The sequence below is a fragment of the Copidosoma floridanum genome, unplaced genomic scaffold (genome assembly GCF_036245765.1).
Source record: "Copidosoma floridanum isolate Cflo_tuat_1 unplaced genomic scaffold, Cflo_Japanese_pri ptg000029l, whole genome shotgun sequence".
NCBI classification, from domain to species: domain Eukaryota; kingdom Metazoa; phylum Arthropoda; class Insecta; order Hymenoptera; family Encyrtidae; genus Copidosoma; species Copidosoma floridanum.
Genome location: NW_028321906.1, coordinates 6,673,075 through 6,695,158, shown reverse-complemented (window position 1 = coordinate 6,695,158; position 22,084 = coordinate 6,673,075). Strand labels below are relative to the sequence as shown.

The window sequence follows — 22,084 nt, the reverse complement described above, 5'->3', positions numbered from 1 at the left end:
AGACATTTATTACCAGTCTTTTGTAACTCGATCTATCAATTATTCGAAATTGAAATTAACAATTATTCACTTATAACTTGCTTCATCATATCCACCTTTCCAGATTTTTACATAAAACCACATGTTAGACCAGTTATACTTTTTTTCTATCATTGTCAGACTAGAGCATCCCAGGGTCACTTACTCAAAGTAGGTATATTAGAAAGACATTGATGCCATCTTCGACTTTTAAATTTACTGCTAACTAGAGTAGGAACTGATTGCCCTTTAAATATATATAATAAGTACGCTTGGAGATATACCAAAAATAATTTGGCGAATGCAAACACACAAGTACACTGAGAGAAACTGTTAAAAGCTATTCCCCGCATTAAAATATTTATGAAAGTTAGATGTGCCACAGCTTGTCAATATACCGTTGACCTTTTTCAATCAACACACGTGCCTTGAATGTACAAAACACCAAGTACAACGCGCGTTGAGCCCGACCTCTTGAGCTGTAAATTTATTTAAAAATGCGTTTCTCATGACCACTAAAAGCAGCCTACCAATAATACCCGAGCGTTTATTATTTCACTTAGCGGCTCATTAGCATCTGCATATGGTATGCTCAGTACAGCTTTTGTGTTCCAGCCGTTGGTGGACCAAAGTGGCGCGCAGACCATAAGCGGCTTATGAGAAGAGAAAATGAGGGCGTATCTTCGTCGTGGTGCCATTTAACAGACTGAGTGGAACAATGCATACCGAGTGGCAAAAGGTGAGTACCCAAGCTCCAAAGTACTATTTCTATTCGTCCCCTATATATAATTTAAAGATGAATATCATGTCGACGAAGTCATTAACTCGTTAAAGGACAAACCTTTTTTTTTGTTTTCCGAGACACACTTAAATTAAGTTTCATTTAATCTTTTGAGTAAACATATAATTGTTAGCATGAAATTTCGATACGGAAGCTACAAGTAAAGAAAATAAATTAAATATACTTTAAGCAATGGAAGAAAAAAAATTTTAAAAAAACAATCAAAAGTTCTGAAATAAAAGAACGATGAATAAACATAATGGGCACTTGTCATCCACAAAAGTCGATTCCGGCAACAACCGACCACTTTATAAACACAGTACGGATGTGTACACTTTACGAAAAAAAAAAAAAAAAAAAAAATAGCACTAAGAAAGAACGTGACTGTAGAAAGAAAAAAAAAGGAAAAAAAAGGGAAACAACAAAAGGAGTTGCACGCGCTCGTGGGAATGAAAGTTTCGCTAAAAATCCGTTTCACTCGCAGCAACGGCAGCAGCAGTCGACGACTGCTTCGGCATTCCTCGCGCTATTATCGACGTTATTATAAGGAGTGGGGGAGGTGGGCCGTCATATCGTTACGTCGAGAAGTTATTTACTACTTTCACCGGCAACTCTGCGGCGAGAGGAGACGCCGATGCCCACAGGACCTGTCCACGCGACAACCTGCATCTGCCGCGTCAGTTACGCGCGTCATTGGCCGATAACGGCACCCTCCCTCGTGAGTGGGTATCATCATCTCATGTGTGCAAACACGTGCACATGCAATGGCAATCCTATACGTTGTACTGCACGCAGTTATGAAATTTCTATTCCTCTTTGCCATCTTTCGTACTTTGCCCCAAGGAGGGAACGACTTTACTGCGGTTGTACAAGGTGGGAATGAACGTAAAAGTGGGTACGATGGGATTTTTCGAATAGCGACCGAGGTCAGGCTGTTTGCTCGTTGAGTAGTTGACGCGCGCGTCGATGCCAAGTATAAGGATCTCACAATAGGTGGGTACACTTGGTCGGGGAATTTTAATTGATTGTCGTGCGTATACGCGCACTTTGATGAGTTAATTAAATGTGTTTGGTTTGATGTATTCTTCGAAAGTTTTTGGGAAACTAATTGAGATGCGAATCGGGAGGTTTCCGTTACATGTACCTCAGGATGAATATATTTCATTGCGGTTAACTGTTTCTCTGCGTTCTCGACCTATCCAAAATACTACGCTCATTTGGGTGTAGGCTACGTTGGACGCACTACTGAATTTCATCGAAATATCGTTTTCTTTTCCAAAGTTTTGGAAAATTTAGAATATCGAGTCTCTTCTCAATTTTTACCGTAATAAATTATGCAAAAAAAAACAAATGTAATAGATCATTGGGTCACAATGTTAAAATTCACTCGTGCGCCTTGATGATACGTACACGCTACCACACGTCATTAAATTTAACACGTACTTATCAAAAATCAACTGCACGCGAATGAATTACGAATCTTGACGCAATACTACCAACATTGTACCAATCGAAAGACCCATGAATTCCTGCGGCGGCTGCATTCCTCGCGCTTTTACACAATCGATACGCAAACGAGAGGACGAGCAGTGATGGCATGTAAAATTCTTGCACGATAAAAAAAAAAAAATAAAAATGAATAAAAAAAAAAAAAAAAGAAGCACTATCATCGTCAAGTCGTCACGCGCATACTTTGCCAGACGGCGCGTCCACGCGAGGAATCCGGCGCGCACTTTCCAAACAAACAAACGCGCAGTCAGTGCCCCATACGCGAATTCCTCTTTCACTTCCAGCGCGTACCAGCGACGTCAGCAGTAACTGTCCGAGTGTACAGTACGGGGTACCCGTAAGCACTGGGTCAATCCACCGACAGTTTTCCCTCGCGGGTTTTGAGGTACAACGATGATTCCGCGTGGACGCATGTGTGCAGTAACTATATAGTCAGCTGGTGTAGCTGCTGCCATTGTCTCGAAAAAACATTTAATCGCGGGAGCCAAAGAATTTTGTTACCTTCGCAAAAACAGCTTTGCCTTTAATGGCCCTTCGTTTCGTTTGGCCACAAGTATTGTTAAAATTTCTTTGCAAGGATTACGGTGCAGGGATGCCGCGAGTTTTCAGTCCTGATGTACGGTATTTTCATGAAGACGTTCTTACGCAACTTTGCGAATTTCATTACATAAGATCGTCCAGTACTGTGTTGTTTCAAAAATAATCAATAAATCACCACACACTCGAGTTGAAAAACTTTCCTTCCCAACTTTACGATGTACGTGGTAAAAAATGATGAATAAAACAAAATTATATTTAATGTTAGCCAGTACTAATTTCTTGCATTTCAAAACTCGTACAATAATTTAATTATTATTCCAATGTGCAAAGACACATGCGAATTAAAAAAAAATGTGTTTAGCATGAAATATTTAAGTGCAGAGCGATTTAAATGATTAGGGGATACGCTGTTTATGAAATGACGAAAAACGTCGAGATGATTTCCAAACTTCGCGAGGAAAATTCCCCACGAAAGCGCATGAAAGACGTTACAAACTGGAGCCGCGTCGCGTATCAATTACTCTAATGGCCCCAAATGGCGGCGCGTACGTGTCATTATCCAGATATTTTCAGCGACGTGCTCGAGAAACTGTGACACCAAGCAAAGGATATAATACTCCGAGGAAGAGGAGGAGGATAATTTACGGAACTCCTACGCTTTAGGTATACGGTACACACACAGCTCCTCCGCTCCCCATCTTACGTCATCTCGCGCGCTCGACTCGACGTAATAATACACACGCGCTACACCATATGTCGCGAGTTGTGTTTACCCGTACAGTCGACTGCGCGCACGCAAGAAATGCGCAAAACAGCTCGTCCAATAAAATACTCTCGGACAAGGGACTCGAGGAAAACCAACGATTGTAAGGGAGATCATTTTTTTTATTATCGCCCACCGCAAGTTTCGCAATACGTTTTTTACGACACGTTGATCCTTCGTCTCGAGTAAAAAAAAAATACACTCTGGGAATTAATTTTGAGGAAACGCAGCCAACTGATAGTGACATCTGAGTCAACGAGGGTGATCAACGAATCGATGGCACAAGCGCCTCTCGCTATACGTTCCTCGGACGTACTCCTTTGACCGATGGAACCGAGCGACTAATAACCACACACTCACCGATTCAAGGTAGAGCGACGGTAGGCTGCGATTTTCCAAAAATAGCGTCCTCCCCCGGCACTTTTGCAAACACACGGAGCATCATGCATTTAACGTGTAATTCACATGAGGAGGAGGAGGAGGTAAGGCTGTCTCGGTTGGTTCCACCTCGAAGCGCTTGGATCCCAGAGGCGTCTCACTCGCGTCCTTTTCTCCGATGAAATCGAAAAAATCGGCAACGAAAGCACCAGCATCGGCTCGACAAAAACACCGAGGAAGCGAGACAGGGTCCACACGTCCGTGGTATCCGCAGTTGCGGGCGTATTGCGCAAAAAAAGGAAGGGAACGGCCGCGCAATTAGTCCGCCGAGCGCTAATTATGAAACGAAACCAGCCGCTCGCGGTTCTGCTCGGCGTGCGTTTACGCCACTGACCATGTAGCATCCATTACGGGGCAGGAGCGCGAAAAAGCGAGGAACGAGAGGCAGCGATGCACCCACCCGCACTAGTAGTTTAGCAGTAGCGCGCCAAGCATCCTGCCGTAAGGATACTCCTGCGGTGAATCGTAAACCACGCGCAATTGGTTTCGCGTTCGACGCTCCTTTCGTTGCCTTGTGCAAGTTTAGGGCTCGTAAACTCGTAAAGACACAAAAGGCGCGTTTATTACCAGGGAGAACGGGGGGGACTTTGGGCTCGACATCTACTTTCCTTCGAGTGTGCTCGGTCGGAGGAACGGCGATAACAAGTGTCCGGATGCCTTGCTAATAATAGCTGGTTAGCTGCAGGAGAAATTTAGCCGAGGAAGCGGGAGATATTCCCCCTGTTTTTTTTTTGGGTTTTTTGTGTTCAAAAGAAGCCCTACGCGAGCCGATCGCTCGTTAGTTTCAGCCACGAGTCGCAAAAAAGCGCGTCTGCGGTTTTGAAAGTACCCTCTGCTGGAGGAGAGTGCCATTAGCATGGAGTCAGTGAACGTCGGATCTGATTGAGCAGACAAGGATCGTCGAGCTCTTTCCCTCTGTTTTTATTTTTTGTTCCATCCAATGTTGATCTGATTCCATTGTGTAGTACGAAAAAAAATGGAAAAATGCATCAGTGAAACTACCTAGAAGTTACTCAATGCTTTTGTTCTTTGTGCGCGTGGAACGCGTCGATCGGTGCACGTATACAAGTCCGTCAGAGGGAAAATCGGATTTAAATACCGAGAAACCTCGCAGACAGGAATCGAGATCAGAACGCTGTTAATTCGTTTCGAGGTCTAATCGAGTCATGGACATGATGATTGGAGCACGAGTTTTTCAGACCATGAAGAAGTAAGATCGCCGGAGCTGGAGATAAGGAGCACACACGATGCGCGGGAGGAATCGGTAAACTGTGCGTGTGGCTACAAGTGGAGTACAGCCATTAACAATAAAAACTTTCACTGCCGACTTTGTTCCGATGACTGGACACGTGCTCGAAAAACCAGTGCTCATCGCCAACGTATCAATATGAGCTCCACGCAGTTGTAAAGCGATGATCTTACACCGGTCGCGGCATCGATTTTCTGTACCGTTCGTTGACCCGACGGTTGCAGTGAAAAGGAAGTAACCGCATGGAGTTTATCACAATGGGGAGTTATTGAGCGAGAAAAACAAGTTACCCGCGACGAGGAGCCTCGCCCCCTTTCACCGCTCGGACTGAGGCGACCTTTCGCGAGACATCACCTCCTCAAGCGAATCGCCCACGTGGAAAAGGCGATCGTCGCCACAGGTTTTGCCTCTCCTGCGTCAGTCACCGGTCTAATCGTATGCGAAGCGCGTGCAGCTCGCGCGAACCGTTAACCAAATTCCGCGGGTGACAGTGATTTCGGCGAGCGACCCAGTGGTCTCGATTGCCAGCCGACCGCCACTCCTTTGGACGACTTTTGGCCCACGTGCTCGGAATGGCAACAAAGTGGATGTCCCTTGGCTCCGGAGATCGACGCTGGACGTATGGACAAATGGTGCTTTCGGTTTGTTTTGGTGGATGCTATTAAGGGATTTCCAAAGCTGTGAGAAAAACTAAAGTTCCTTGTTTCGAATCGTAATAATGCATGGGCGAGCGTGGGCTGGAGAAAACACAGGTACGCCTATACACCACCCGTGCAGTGAGTTACAACAGAGACCAACGTGATTGTGCAACAACGATCCCGGGATTATCGTGTGTGCGTTTATCACCTCAGAGGCGCTGTGACGATGGCGTCGGAGCTTGAATGAAAGGGAAATAAAACAAAGAGCCCGTTTTCATTGGAAAATATCAACTTATGGCGACCGTTTGAGAGACAATGCGATTTCGCATCCAAGAGAGACGCGTACTCCGTTTGCACTCTGGACTACTTACGTAATTCCTTTTCTAAAATTAACCGCTGCAGTCGCGTTGCGAAATAATTTATCAGCGTTGCGTGTTCGAAACTCTCGAAAGTAACCGATCGGCTTGGAATTCTATGGAAAAAAAATCGTCTACGGCAAAAAATCCGTCCGTCATCAAGGTCGATAAAAAAAAAAACAGACGATTCACCAGTATGAGAAGCATCAGCAAACCCGATGGCCACTCGATCGCAAGGTAAACGGGCAATAGTACCGCGATGAGACCAGCCGGAGACACCCGGGGTGCGAGAAGAGCGACGGCAGCGAAGCCGGAAGGAGCTGCCATCGGCAGACCAGCCCAACCCGACTCGCCACTGTCCACGGCCAGCTTGTACGGAACTGCCCGAAAGAGCGGGCCCAAGAAACCGGAGCAGCCCAAGAGGAGCGGAATCAAGTCCGAGAGCTTCCACAGCCTGCCAAGGGAGCCGTTCGCCCTGGTCTCCCGCAAGGACATCATACGCCGAACCTGCTCCAAGGTGGAGGACCACAACGACCCCCTGACGAGGCTCACGCAATCCTTGAGGAAGCGATGGAGGCGTTCCTCGCTCATGCTCACGAAGAAGCGCGCACCCACCCCCCCTGGGGAGGACCCACCGCCCAGGCCGAGGACCCTACCATCCGTGTGTCGGAGGTCGAGCGGCAAGGACCGGGACGCGCCGACCATGATGTTCGCGCCACTGACTCGCATCTCCAGGCAGGAAATCATCCGGCGGACGTCGAGCACCGCGACGGACGAGCCACAAGGGCGCAGGCAGAGTTGCACGACCGAGTCCAGGCACGCTGGGTGCTTCGTGAAGAACGCCCCGCCCACTCGAGCCTCCGACCGGTGGAGGAACCCCGCGGACGGCAGGTCCATGCAGGTCCCGAGACCCTCTACCTTGCCAAAGATCGCGAGCAGCACCGGCAAGGACGTCACCAGCAGACAGGACGTGCCACGGGTGTACGGTAGGATACGAAGGCGCAAGATATCGGTGCCCAGCGTGGTGGGCTCGTCGTCGCCGGTGCCGCACGCCTTACGGAACGGGGACTCGAGCTCCATAGGCGAGGCGACCCTCAGTCGCGTCCGGAAGACGTACCGCAGTATCCGCGATCCAGCGAGCGATCCGCTCAACTACGGGATGCTGGACTGCAGGGGCTCCATGCCGAACCTGCCGCAGAGGACCATGTCCCGGCGCCGGATCATCGACAACGCGGAGGCGGTCAAGTCGGTGGGTCGGGTGAGGAGGAGGCAGAACGACGACGAGGCAGACAGTAGATACGGCTCGGTCAGGGGGTCGAGTAGCACGGCTCGCTCGAAGAACGGTCACTGGTACGAGTCGGCGTACGAGGTGCGCGGACCAGCGGGGGTCGAGGAGGGCGACCCGAGCATGGTAACGGGGTCGTCCAAGAGCCTGCCCTCGTACGTGAAGAAGGGGAGGAGGGCCTCGTACATTCCGCTGAGGATCGACAGGCCCCGACACGACTTTGCTACCAAGAGCCTTAACAGATCAATCCAGAGCCCCAACGGGGTGAGGGAGGGTGGGGTGGAAGTTGATGCTCGGGTGGCGACAAAGATGCCACCCTACTCGGTGTTTGGCCTGTGCACTGGGAGGCGCAAGGTGCAGCAGCCGGTGGTAGGGGACGACGACTCGACGAATCTGTACAGGGCTAGGAACCCGAGATCGGTGCGACTCCTCTTTTTCTTCCTATACTGTTTGATACCCATGTGTGCTTACGGATTGTTTCAATAGTATCTTACAATGCATGAAATACAATTTTTTTATTATTTTTTTTTTACCATTGATTTTTTTATCAAGTTGTATGCCCAAACAATTAAGATCCATACATGGGATGAAACATCTTTTATTCAGGTGGATCTTCATTTGTTTATGTGAATATATAACTCGATTGATAAATATTTATATAGGCAAGAGAAGATAATTACGCTGGAGCAAAAATAGTTTGGCGAGTATTAAAGAGATACAGGAAACAACTCGAGTTGTATAATCCCAATCTAAATAAATAATCAAGACATACAATTAATACGTGGCTTCTGATAAATAAGTTTAATTTAAATCGTTAATGACTAATAAAAAAAAATAAAAAAAACAAGACAATTAAAACACTTCTAGCCTGACATTTAGAGTTTTAATGGAATGTTAGAGCTCGACGTGAAGAATAATGGTTGAAAAACTCTTTGTAATGCGTACGGGTATTGTATATGACACTAGTTATATGAGAAACGAGCTTATTAAAACGGGCCTTAAAAGTACATCGCGCGCCGCACACGTGCGATCTAATAACGCAGATACGGTTAATCACTGAATTCGTTGGAGGTATTCGCACTTTTCCAATGAGTTTCACCTTCTTAACATCGCCCCGGTCGAGCTGTTCTCGATTATTAACCGTATCTCCCTACTCACCACGCAATCTAACACACATTTTACGTAACGAAAAATCGCATACGTAATTAATCGAATTCCCAATTACAGAGTACTTCCGAGTTTTTCGCGGTAAAAGTTTGCTCGTTAGAGCATGATTTCTATTATCTCCCGTGCATTTCAGGGCGAGCTTGTGTGGTTCGACCCAGGAGTCGGCCATGTTCTTCCCGGAGAGGTTTTGGAGTACCACAGGGCCGCCAACGTCCTGTCGGTCCAAGCCGTCATCGCAGGGAAGGTGAGTTGCATCTCGTATAAAAGTTGTACTAAGAGAATACATGGCAAAAAAATAGCCAAGTTGTGGATGAACCATTGCGAGCAGCAATAAAGACGCTAATTCGCTGAGAAAATGAAGCAGTACGTGTATTCAGACTCACGAGAATTTCATCTCGTAGATCTAAGTCTCACGCTTATAAAGTTCAGGTGCAATAGCAAATACACGTATATTAGGCGCACACGCATAGACATCCTCGGGTTGAATTCTTTTTGTAATTTTGCCTCCGTGTCGCAGTACAAACTCGGACTATTTATCACCATGGCATGTATGTTAATAAGCATCTAAATCATGCGGGGACATTCAATATAGCTTTTGGTGTATACCACGCGAAATTTCATCGGGCAACAAATTTGGCTAGTGTTGTTATACGCGCGATGTATACACGGGGAAAGTTTGTGTTGCGGATAAAAGGTTGAATAATTCAGATAATTCGCGTGTTCGCGACGCTTCCGTGAAAGTGCCGCGGTGTATTTTATGCTTACAAGAGTTACGCGTCCCGATGAACGACACGGATTTTTTAGTTCTTTCGATTTCTAGAAATTCTCGGGAGATTCGAGTTCGCGTGTGCGGTCGTTGACACACTTAAATTTCAACGCGAGTATCGGGCCATGTGTCACACTTGATTGTAAATTAGAGCGTCTATTTTTACATCCACCTCTACGTAGGGGATTCCCGTCGTAAAATCGCAAACTACATTTTTGGAAGACTTTGAAACAGTCATGGCAATGCAGTCACAATTTGAGATACTCATTTACCGCAAAATAGGATTTTAACAATGTGTTTACGGAATCAAACACGCGTTTACAAGTATTAGTGTCCTTTAAAACGATAACTCACCTGAAATTTGGTAAAGAGACACGTGTATGACTTTTACAGCCCCAGGTGTTTACGCTTACAAATCTTAGTGGAGTTAAACCCAGACAAGACTTGGGCCAAAATGGCGTGGAAGACATGATCCAGCTTAGGTAAAGGCTTCATTTGACTCTTTTTGAAAAGCCTCACTTGTAATAATAAACCAACAATGTAACGCACTTGTTTCTACTTACAGTGACTTAAACGAGGCTTCCCTTCTTTGGAATCTCAAAATTCGCTACGACAAAGAACTCATTTACGTGAGTATCGTGAAATAATTGCATTTATTTCCATCAGCTTCCCCTCACGCACATTTTTTGTTTGCCATTTACAGACTTACACCGGAAGTATCCTAGTCGCCGTCAATCCATACAAGATGTTTGACATTTACGGCATAGACCAAGTCAAGCTTTACGAGGGGAGAATTCTCGGCACTTTACCACCGTAAGTGAAATCTCCCCGTGAAAACGGAATGGAGTTGAAATATTGTTTTTATACCGACGGCGAAAGAAATGGTCCTCTCTGTTTCGACAATTAAAGCTTTTTTTGCGTGCATTATTAAAATCACAATTCGAGAAATGAAAAAATCTATGAAAGGCAAGATAGATTGAGTTTGCAGAGGATATAGTTACATCCAACAATTTTCTGCTTCACGATTGTGCATTTTGAAATTTATTGTATAATTTTTGCACGAAGCATACATCCTGTGATTCTCGTGCAAACAAGTGAAAGCGTGAAAAGTAATGCACAGTCTCGAAGTATAACGTTGCGATTCATAGGCTACGCGAAATTTTATCGCGAATCAAACATAAAAATGTTTCGTAAGAATCGCACCACAACCTTACACGAGTCTCAAAGAGTTGAATGAACGAAAAATAATCCTTTGAGTCACCCAAAAATCAACATACAATCAGTTAATTTTTTTTAAACACGAGGTTCACTGTCCAAAACGGCAGCACAATGGATAATACATATATACCGTTTGTCATTCCTACAGGCACTTGTTCGCGGTGGGTTCGTCGGCGTACAGCCAAGTCAGTGCAATAAACAACTCGAGCGCCAATCAGGTGGTGGTGATTTCCGGGGAGTCCGGATCCGGCAAAACCGAGTCGACGAAGTTGGTGATGCAGTACCTGGCCGCGGTCAATCGAGCACCCAGCAATCTCGTCACCGAGCAGATTCTCGAGGCTGCACCTCTCCTCGAGAGCTTTGGCAATGCCAAGACACCGAAAAACGACAACAGCAGCCGGTTCGGGAAGTACCTCGAAGTTTTCTTCAGAGAGTGAGTTGACGTTAACTGTAGTGAGTCATTTTTTTTTTTAACCTAGGTGAAATAATTTTAAAAATTCCGTCACAGTGGTGTAATCGTTGGAGGAAGAGTAACGCAGTATCTCCTAGAGAAGAGCAGGATCGTGACTCAGGCCACGGACGAGCGGAATTACCACGTTTTTTACGAACTCCTGTCGGGACTCGACCAGCAGCTTCGAGACAAATATGGACTTCTCGCGCCGGATAAATATTTCTACTTGAATCAGGTAAAAATCGCAGAAGATTAAACAAAGAACAAGCGGTCAACAGATCGGTCGAATGATTTCAGGGTGGCAGTTGCGACATAGACGGTAAAAACGACACGCAAGACTTTAAAGCACTGCTGTCAGCCATGCAGGTCTTGGGCTTCACTTCCGAGGAACAGGACACAATATTCAAGATACTAAGCAGTGTACTGCATCTTGGAAACGTGTACTTTACTCGCAAGCAGATGAGGCATGGACAAGAGGGCGTGGAAATTGGCTCCGACGCCGAGATTCGATGGGCAGCCCATCTACTGCAAATCAGCTCGGACGGAATTATCAGGGCCCTGACGACCAAGACCACGGTGAGTGCTCGTTGCTAATCGTTACAACGTTGAGGGTACAATTTATAGATGGGACGGTAAATGTATGCTTACTGGGCATCAGAGAGACACGTTGGGCGTTTATCGATTAGAAATTTAATAGTTTATGATAAAAAAATCAATTCCTTTCATCAACTTAGTTGCAAACGACTTGTAATTGGCAGAGTACACAGTGTGTGTGTCCAAGCAAAGTTTTTCAAACTATTGGAGCCTTAAAAAGACCCATTATCTCTTACGAATTCCTGACGGGCTAACGCATTGTCCTTAATATGTCAAACACGTGCGTACTTTTCGATATTAGGAAGCAAGAAACGAGCGGGTACTGACAGCTCTAAACATCGATCAAGCCCTGGACGCTCGAGATGCGTTCGCCAAAGCTTTGTACAGTTCGCTGTTTTCGTGGCTCGTGGCACGGGTCAATCACATAGTCTACAAGGGCACCAAGCAAACTGCGGCCATATCCATCCTGGACATCTTTGGATTCGAGAACTTTAAGGAGAACAGCTTCGAACAGCTGTGCATAAATTACGCCAACGAGAACCTACAGTTCTATTTCAACAAGCACATATTCAAGCTCGAGCAACAAGAATACGCCAAGGAGAAGATCGACTGGACGACCATTAATTACACAGTGAGTAATTCTACTGCTATAATTCTCAAAGTTGATGTGTGTTATTAAATGCTTTGATTTCTTCAACAGGATAATCTACCTATAATTCACCTGATAGCTAAAAAGCCAGTTGGTATTTTGCATCTGCTGGATGACGAAAGTAATTTCCCCAAAGCATCGGATCTGTCCTTCCTTGAAAAATGCCATTACAACCATGCGTTGAGTGAACTGTACTCGAGACCACGAATGAACTCAGCTGAGTTTGCCATCAGGCACTACGCCGGGCAAGTTTGGTACAACGTGGATGGCTTTCTGGACAAGAATCGAGATACCTTGAGACCCGATGTTGTTGAACTTTTGATCAGCAGTAAGATAAATGTAAGTTTATCAGAAAAAAAAGTTTGGTTCAATTTACTTTCCCAAGCATTCATTTGCAAGTGATTAATTTATTTGCGTAGATGGTGAGCAAAATGTTCCAACACGTGAGAAACGCCCACGAAGCCAACAAGACCGTAAACAAGCCAAACGGTCGATTTGTGACAATGAAACCGAGGACGCCCACAGTTTCCGCGCGATTTCACGATAGTTTGCAACAACTTTTGGAATCCATGTCTCTGTATGTTATCCTTTTAATGAGACGCTGATCGATCAATTCAACGTAGGAAAGAATTATTAAAGCAATCATTGTTCATAGGTGCAATCCTTGGTTCGTCCGTTGCATAAAGCCCAACAACGAAAAGGCTCCAATGAAATACGACATGCCCTGTGTTTTGGAGCAACTGCGCTACACTGGCATGCTGGAAACGATTCGCATCCGTAAAACGGGCTACCCAGTTCGCCTGCCTTTCGCACACTTTGTCGATCGCTATCGTTACCTGGTGCCAACGAACCTGCCACGAGGCGCTCCCAACAAGGAGCTGTGTCGGATTATTCTTGAGAAGGCCGCACCCAAGGATGCCCAGACGCAGTACCAGCTTGGATTGACCAGGGTCTTTTTGAGAGAATCCCTGGAACGCACTCTAGAGTACAATAGAGCTTTGATCCTGGAGCGAGCGGCTGTTACAGTACAAAGGTGAGTTTCATCGATTATTGCCAAAATAACAACGCAATTTATTTCCATCGAGTCTCATCGATTTTTCGTGATCAGATACACGAGAGGCTTCATCGCACGTCGTCGTTTCTTGAACATCTCGCGTAGCACTGTACTGCTCCAGGCCGTCTACCGAGGCTACCGCGAGCGCAAAAAGTTCCGCGGCTTGAAACGCGGTGCTCTCATGGCTCAGAAGCTTTATCGAGGGAAAAAACAGCGCGAAAAGTTCACAATTCTCAAGGAAGAGATGGCCAAACGAGCTGAAATCGAACGGGCGAGCAGAGAGCGGGCCAAGGCGAAACAGCAACGCGAGGAGCAAGAGCGGGCCTCCAGAGCCGTGGCTGGGGTCAATCATTTGGAGATACCAGCTGAGCTTGCCTTCATCTACAGCAAATTGGACGGTGAGTTGACAAATTCTTACAAAACTTTCAAGGTGTTTAAGTAAATCTTTGTCCTTTAGATTGGCAACCAACGCACACCGAGAGGAATCTGATAAAGGTGGTCGGCAGTGTTGTACCACTCACTCAAGTATACGTGTTGCCATCGGACATCGACCAGTACCAGTTCTCCAAGTTCACAAATATTTACTTCAAGAGTCATATATTTGGTATGAAACGCGAGCCGATAAAAACACCCTTTTTGGCGAAAGCTCGCGATCAGGACTACACGGATTCTCTGATGATCTTCAAGCTGATACTACGTTTCATGAACGAAAACAATCTCAGCGGGAAGAGGGAACAAGCCCTTGGCGACTACATCGTCAACAAGGGTATCGTCAATGAAAAGTTGCGCGACGAGATACTCTGTCAACTGGCCAACCAAACGTGGAAGAACGAAAATGACGCTAACAAGGAAAGGGGTTGGCTTCTCTTGTCGAATTGTCTGTCCGCTTTTCACCCGAGCCGTACTCTATACAAGTACTTCTTGAAATACGTGTCCGATCACGCTTATGATGGCTACAAGGCGTATTGTCAGCGCAAGCTTTTGCAGGGCGAGAGAGTCCTATTGAAGACGATAACCAACAACCAGACGACGGTCCAACAAGTGCCAAGAACATATCCACCTTCGGTCCTCGAGTGGCGAGCTAACAAGAACAGAGTGAATATGGCTCTTAGTGTCGGCTTTTACGACGGTAAATTCAACCACTTTTCATCATTTTTTCTTTTTCCCTTTACATATTGAATGACTTCACGAAATGGTGCTTCATGATTAATAAATAAAAAAAAAAAAATAGGTGAAACAACCACTTGTGCAGTGGACTCGTGGACAACGTGCGAGGAATTGGCCAATCTCGCGATCCAGAACCACGGCGTGGAAAACGGTGGCTGGACGATAACGTTGTGGAACCAGTTGGAGGGCAGCGATGCAATCGTCACCGAAACCAACGGCTTCGACTACGTCCTCGACCTAGTGTCCGAGATGGAACTAGCCCCGGCTTTCCCCGCCGCTAAGCACATGTTCCTTGAGCAGCGCAACAATAGTTTTTCGCCCATCAAAAAGAGAGAGGTGAGTCAACTTACCCTAATAATTGTCTCGACAACGTACGCGTACAGCCAAACACACACGCTTAATGATCTTTCTCGTGGGCGCACTGCCGCGATCGCGGAAGCCGGAGTGCGGGGGAGGGGGAGCATCGTAGGAGATAATCTACGAGGCCCGAGATCGTAGGTAGAAAGAGAGAGGGAGGGGAAAAAATCGGCGCTGCTGTCCTCCTACTGCGTCGTCGTACGGTGAAATGGGAAAATGGTAAGAGAAAGATAATACGAGCGTGGGAATCGCAGTAGCAGCGACTAGTGGCTGAGGAAAAGAAAGAAAGAGAGAAAACACATTGGCGAGTCTTTCGAGCGTCGCGAATGTGAGTCGGCGGATACGTATGGCGTTCCGTAGTAGGTGAGACGCACGCCACTCGCTCGATGCTACCAGTTTTTTTTTTTTTTTTTTTTTTTTTTTCATTTCTACTTCTGCTTTGCTTTTGACGCAGTGTACACCGTTTTATTAACAGCGAAAGGCTTTAATGTATGGTTTTGTATACGAAACGCATAATAAGATTCGGTATATTTAACGATAGGTGCTTTTATGGTGAGATTTGAGTTCAGTGAAATCTGATTTTAATGGAGTCCAAGAATCGCTCTGGAAATAAGTACAAGACACTGGATGGTATGTTTGTACTTGATTTTCCCAACTCTCTCTCTTAAGAGTCATGTTGAAAATTCTTTTATAAAATGTTATATTCTACTTAAATAATCGTTAAGCTGTCAAAACCCAGTCCTTGGTGTATCGAGATCGGTATAGCTGTCAACTGATTTGCAAAGATTTTGTAATGTTCGTTAGCTTTCATACCGATTTTTTACATAAATAGTTATAAAAAGACAAAAGAACTTGATGTAAAGCAAATAAAAACGCGTAGTATACGGTAAACGTTAAAAATGTACATCCAGGAGCACGAGACCCGTACGCTTACGCTCGAGATAGCAAATTAATTATCGGCCTCGCTGAAAGTCAAAGCGCGCTCTCTTTCCCTCTCTCTGTATGCTCTTTTTTTTCACACATGCAATACCACGACCGGTACCGTATAGGAGCACGAGTTCTCTCTCCCAACAATGAAAAGAAAGTACGTGCTCCTCTTTCAGCCGCGTGCATGTTCCACAACAATACACACGCAATGTAATAGAAAAATAGTACAACATTCCATTTATATGTACAATGTGTGTGCATTTGTCCGTGTCGCGCGCAACAGCAAGAGCAAGTGATACGCGAATTGGAGCAGGAGGTGCTGCTGCAGCATCATCACCACCATCACCATCACCATCACCACCACCAGCAGCAGGAGGTGCCGATCCTTAAGACTTTCCAGCCGTTGGAGAGGAACAAGCTAGCCGCGGTGCCGAAGCCCGTGGTCGTCGACAAGCCTCTGGAACCGGAAATACAATCGCCGAGGAGACCGGCGGTGCCGCCGCCCCAACCGCCACTCGCCAAAGTACCGGTATGACTGTATACACACACACACACACACACACACACACACACACACACACACAACCACACGCATTAGATTGTACGTGCGGGCACTTACAGCCGAGAGTACACTCTATGCCGTAGCGCTTGCGACGCAGTTCAGTGCGTGCGAGGCTCGCGCGCTTCTCGAACGACTAGTGTACACATTTAATGATAGCCGCGTTTTTCGTTGTCCCTGGCAATTCGGACGTACGGTATTTATTTGTTTGGCCGTAATTGACGTGTGATCCATTGTGTTTCCGCCACAACCCCATCATTAGTGCTCATAATTTACTTGATTCAAAGCTTGCGAGTTAGACACCTGGTGTGACTATTTTAGTAATACACGAGTTGCAGATATATTATTTTTTCAACCAGCTTGTCGCGTGAAATACAAACTGGGAAGACACGTGAATATTAATACATTCATTCAGTTCTTCTGTAGTGCTAAATCAAAGTGTCGGTATAATTTTACTTATCAACTCGCTTTTATTAAGCACACACGACAGAAAAAAAAAAATCCAAAACGAAAGTATGAGGCAAGCGTGGAAAACGCGACCGCTTGGTGTATGTAGAAAGGCAGTGGCTGCTGGACGGCAAGGATAACGCAGTGCGAAGTATGTAGGAGCGACGTATCTTGGCGTTTCTCTGACGAAAGGCTGCAGCAGCTTTAGCCGCGCTGGCGAAAATGCCGCCTCGTTGCACATCTGTGCGTACTATACGTTACGTACGGAGTGGCTGTTAGGTCATACTTATATCGATCGGATCTTCGCGTTGCGAGAGCACTTATGAAGCCGCGGTATTTCGGGTTCGACGAGGAAGTCTCGGCGAGAGGCGTTTGCTTTCCGTTCGTTGAGTCTTCTTTGGAAATTCCATAGAATTGTACAGATACCACCCACAATTAATTCAAGTTGCTCATGAGCTTTTACAAATGTTGAGATTGCTCAATACTCGTCGTGTAAGTGATTCAATTATAACTATGGAAACATTACATTTGTTCACGGTGTTCGTTTTGATGGCAATAGATGCGCAAACAGTCTCATGAAGCCGTCCTGGAATCTTCGGCCGAGATGGGCTTGTCCCGCAAATCGGCACTAAACGACCGCTACTTTGAAAAGGAAAAGCAGCGCAGTCGCAGTCTAGACAATCTGCTGCAGCCGGAAGTCATTTCTAATGATGTCATCGGTGGAGCCGGTTCCTCGGCTTCGAGCAAACTTGCCGATCTTGGACTATCCTCTTCCAAGCTAAATGAACGCTACCACAGTCTCGAGAGGATCGGCGAGGTGCCGATGATTGCATCGACGGTAGTTAGTTCCGAGTACATGGCCCGTTCGGAAGTTCAGGTAGTGCCGGAAAGGAAGTACAGTCGTATGACCAGAAGCTCCGAGCCAAATATCCTAGAAGAGGAAGATTTGACGATAGACTTCGAGTACCCAGACATACAATCGGTTAGTCAGACTGGCAGATCCGAGGATGACAAGAGCAGCTATATCAGGTCACAGACAAGATTCATCAAATCTCAGTATCCAGGTGAACAACCGATTTTAATTCATAAATTAGCTATGAAAACCGACTTTACAGTGCAATGTAAATTACCAGGCAAACGAGCTCATCCTGGAAGTCAATCTAGTAGGGCGTACATCGAGAAGAGCGAGTACGGAGTAAAATCTTCCGCAATGTCAGACACCAGCGAGGCTCCATCTTTGGCATCTCATGTACGCAGAGTTCGGGTGCCCAGTCAGGCTTCGGATGTAGATCAGTTCCTTGACGAGCTGTTTATGCCTGTGCTTGATGGAAATCTAGATGAACTGTCAGATGCCAGAAGTCTTGCAGCCAGTATCAAGGGTATGCGGAATTCAAATGATACACGGACTCAAAACATTGATGATTTTCTCGATTCGCTGATAGGAGGTAAGTGACAACAGCACGAGGATAATTTCGTATGGTTTACTATTGAGCTTAACACGTGTGTGTCGTTTGATTTTTCTAGATGATTCGTTAATCACAATAACAGCTAAGGAACTGTCCAAAAAGATAAAGGGCGGTGGCAACATGGATATACCCAACCAAAACGGTGGATTCAATTACAGTCCAATGATGTCATCGCCAATGATGATGCCGATTTTCGGACCAACTCAGCAAGTTCCAGCTCCTCAGAGTCCTACTATTAACATGGGTCCAGGATTCGTACCCGTGCCTATTTTCAATATGCAGGGGCCAAGTATTCCTCAGTTTCCGAATTCTCCACCCAGCCAAAATAACGACATGGCAGCTTACCAGCAGAATCTGCAGAGAGCATTCTTGCAGAGTGCTATGGCTCAAAACATACAAATCCAGCAACAACTTCTAGCTCAAAATCAAGCTCTGCAACAACTACTAGTGCAGAGTCCTAATGCAAATAACAGCAATAGCAACAACAACAATAGCACCGTAAGTATTGTGGTATGAGGAATTAAATTTAAAGATTGCTACGGAAAACGAATTTATTGAGTAATGACAGGCATCATTCCAGGAGGATGGGGATATGTGGGCACAAGATAAACGTACTTCGTCTCCTCAACAACCGAGCTCCATCATGAGCGCTCGCCAAGAGACAGTGACTGTCAAAGCTCAGGTACATCGTTCTCAAAGTCCACCTAAGAAAATTTCCGATCCATCTGCTCGTAAGTCGGATGACTTTGGTGTTCGAAAAATCAGCGTTGAACGAAAGGTCGTAAATGCAACTGAAGTCAAACGACCAGGTACTGGAAAGACAAACGCCCAGAATAATTTTACAAACGTTTTAAGCGAGTTGAAAAATCGTAAGAGCAGTTCTGAAGGTCCAGCTAGTATAAACAAAGGTGTCCCACCACCACCACCCATGCCTCCACCACTTGAGTCCCATGACCCATCAGAGTCTCGACCATTTATAGATCCATATGGAAGAGCTAAGACTGTTCGTATTGGAAAATGGAGGTAATTTACTTTTTGATTACTTTTTAGAGACAACGAATAATGTTCATAGTCAGATGAATGTGTTTACTAATGATACAATTATTTCAAGATGGCCACCTCCAAGTGACTCCAACGAAAACCAAGGCCAAGACAGCTTTATCGAATTCAAAATGCGACAACAGCATCAGATGCGAAAAATCACTCCTCAATATCAACCAGACTATCAACAAAATGACAATGAAACGATGATGGAAGGTGGTGTTGAATGGGAGGAGTTTGAGATTGAGAATATCATCAATAACGATGAGAGAACCGTTGTTATGCATGCAGCTGCCGCTGTTGTGCGTCAAGAGAATGGTTACAAAGAGGATAGCGACAAGAAAAAGAAGAAAAAGTCAGTATTCACTACTACGTCAAGTTTTAAGGAGATTGCAATGCTGTTATGTATGAGCAAACACAAATTTCAACAATTAGATGTATCAATACAAGTCTTTAAGCATTATAAGAACATTGCGATCTCCTTAAACAAGAAAAACAAAACTATATCGCTTTATTTGATTTTACAAAAACTTTGCAGATCTGGTTATGAAATTGGTGCACAAAGGCCATCACCTGGTAGCATTGGTAAACTCAAATTGAGTTCAGAAATGCGCCAAAGGCTCGAAAAGGTAACGGCTAACCACAGTGTCAGATCAACCAAGACAACAGAGAAACCAGCTTTGTTGCGTGATGATGGTAAAGTCAAGCGACTTGAGGATAACAGAAGACTCCTCTTGGAGCAGCAATTAGGTAATCTATAAATTTTCCATTAGCTTGTAATTATTAGTCGTGGTAGTTTCAACCATAAAAGTGATCATGTTTCATTTTTAAATTGCTTAGTACAAAATAATAATAAAGAAAATAGTAAAAAGTATAAAATAAATAGTAATATCAGATAAATGATATTTCAAACAAACTAAAATCATCTAGTTTCCATAAAAGACTTACAATAAAATAACTAAACAAATTACATGGTCTTTCAATTAAGGTAACATGAGTTCGGCTACAAGAAATAAAATCACGCGACACGTGTATACATTCCCTCGGCTTACATTATAGCGTAAAGTACCTATTGTGCGAGCAATATCGCCTCGAGGCTTGCATAGCTTGTACACATATGCTCAAAGAATTGTTTCCAATCAATTTCCTTTCACCATGAGCAACCTTCATCAGTATGCATGTACATTTTTCTTTTATTTCTATGTGTACGACACCCAGGCGGAAGGTGGGAAGATTATGCATCAACGGTCGATGACACGCAGAGCGTCACTTCGAAAGGTACCACCGACATGATGACACAGGCCCAAGTTGTGAAGACACAGATAGAGCGCATGGAAAGACCGGTGCCACCGCCTCCACCCATCACGCCTCCGCAACCCCCAAGCCCGCGCGGAGGAAGCGTCTTTACTAACAGGTAAGTGCTGTTGGCTGTAGTGACGTCGATTAGTTGGCAATTGTTCTTTACCGGAAAAGTACATCGCCACCAAGCCGCGACAATTTAACATCTCGCGTGCCGTCAACAAGATTTATGTAGTCCTTACGTACGGTTTATCATCCATGATTAATTGAAACGTAAATTTACGACGTTATGTTTTGTTGCTGTTGAGAAAAGGTAATATTGATCAAACTTGTAAATACGCAAATGAATGTTTACAGTCAATCTGGCCTAGCTCAGACTCGTTCGCCACCAGCACCTGTCGAGCCCAAGGGTCAGCGTGACATGTTCCGCACCTCACCTGATTCTGATTTGAGTTTCAACCAATATGGTAACAACTCGCGTGATATTACTGACCTTGGCTCAATCACCACTAGGGACTTTGACTCGCGCAGGGACGGATCCGATATATTTTCGGATGCCAAATACGCTAGAGAAGTTTTTGAAAACGCCAATGCAAAAAGAGACCCTTTCGGCATGACGAGAGATGTATCGCCCAAATCTAGGGATAGTTTCGGCATGCCCTCGTCAAGGGATATTGGAGTTGTACCGAATACGAGAGATCCGTTTGTAACGAGGCAAGGATTCAAAAAAATGGATGGGGATCCTGACCGAAGATCCAGCGTTGCTTCGACAATGGTAGATATAATCATATTTTTCGTAAGTAGATTCCTGTTGTCATGAAATTTCAACTTAATTTAACTCATCAGGGTACGCAGAGAACCGATAAGTTGGAGAGAATTGAGATCGAGGAGTGGCCAGAATTCCTCAAGCCTGTCATGCCACCGGTCGAAAAACCGGAAATCGAGAAAGCTCAGGAAATCATAGACACGAAGCTCTATCCACAGACCTCGAGCACTCATTTCACATACAATCGCGTCACTTGGACGTTGAGGGTGAAAAAAGAAGTGTTTACGCCTAACGAGAACTTGACAACGCCTCTGGCCTTACATCTCGTCTTCTGTCAGGTCGCCTACGATGTCTTGGCCACATCAAACATTAGAATCCTAAAGGAGGATCGACAAAATATGCTAAAAATGCTGGACAATTATGGAGTTACGTTGGACAATTTGCAGAGTACGCAACACAAAATAACAATCAAGAAGAACGTCGTTGACATGGCTAAGCAGTGGCCACTTTACTTTGCTAGGATATTTCCTGTTTCGGTTAGTATTGTAATATGGTTACCAATAACCCTATACTTCTTTG

At 45.2% G+C, this 22,084-nt stretch overlaps 1 protein-coding gene across 1 annotated transcript in view; it reads left to right on the top strand.

Annotated features, from left to right (window-relative positions):
* Positions 1 to 736: 736 nt before the first annotated feature.
* Positions 737 to 22,084, top strand: part of Myo10A (unconventional myosin 10A) — a 61,452-nt gene continuing 40,104 nt past the window's right edge. The window contains exons 1-25 of the mRNA XM_023390055.2: positions 737 to 757; positions 8,878 to 8,988; positions 9,904 to 9,992; positions 10,076 to 10,139; positions 10,214 to 10,323; positions 10,877 to 11,161; positions 11,237 to 11,414; positions 11,477 to 11,755; positions 12,075 to 12,404; positions 12,474 to 12,761; positions 12,842 to 12,999; positions 13,078 to 13,455; positions 13,531 to 13,874; positions 13,934 to 14,605; positions 14,708 to 14,979; positions 16,211 to 16,456; positions 17,493 to 17,997; positions 18,067 to 18,378; positions 18,458 to 18,906; positions 18,968 to 19,422; positions 19,511 to 19,795; positions 19,979 to 20,190; positions 20,659 to 20,854; positions 21,097 to 21,514; positions 21,586 to 22,041. Coding sequence (XP_023245823.2) covers positions 737 to 757; positions 8,878 to 8,988; positions 9,904 to 9,992; positions 10,076 to 10,139; positions 10,214 to 10,323; positions 10,877 to 11,161; positions 11,237 to 11,414; positions 11,477 to 11,755; positions 12,075 to 12,404; positions 12,474 to 12,761; positions 12,842 to 12,999; positions 13,078 to 13,455; positions 13,531 to 13,874; positions 13,934 to 14,605; positions 14,708 to 14,979; positions 16,211 to 16,456; positions 17,493 to 17,997; positions 18,067 to 18,378; positions 18,458 to 18,906; positions 18,968 to 19,422; positions 19,511 to 19,795; positions 19,979 to 20,190; positions 20,659 to 20,854; positions 21,097 to 21,514; positions 21,586 to 22,041 — 7,113 coding nt within the window. The remainder of the gene's footprint in view (positions 758 to 8,877; positions 8,989 to 9,903; positions 9,993 to 10,075; positions 10,140 to 10,213; positions 10,324 to 10,876; positions 11,162 to 11,236; positions 11,415 to 11,476; positions 11,756 to 12,074; positions 12,405 to 12,473; positions 12,762 to 12,841; positions 13,000 to 13,077; positions 13,456 to 13,530; positions 13,875 to 13,933; positions 14,606 to 14,707; positions 14,980 to 16,210; positions 16,457 to 17,492; positions 17,998 to 18,066; positions 18,379 to 18,457; positions 18,907 to 18,967; positions 19,423 to 19,510; positions 19,796 to 19,978; positions 20,191 to 20,658; positions 20,855 to 21,096; positions 21,515 to 21,585; positions 22,042 to 22,084) is intronic.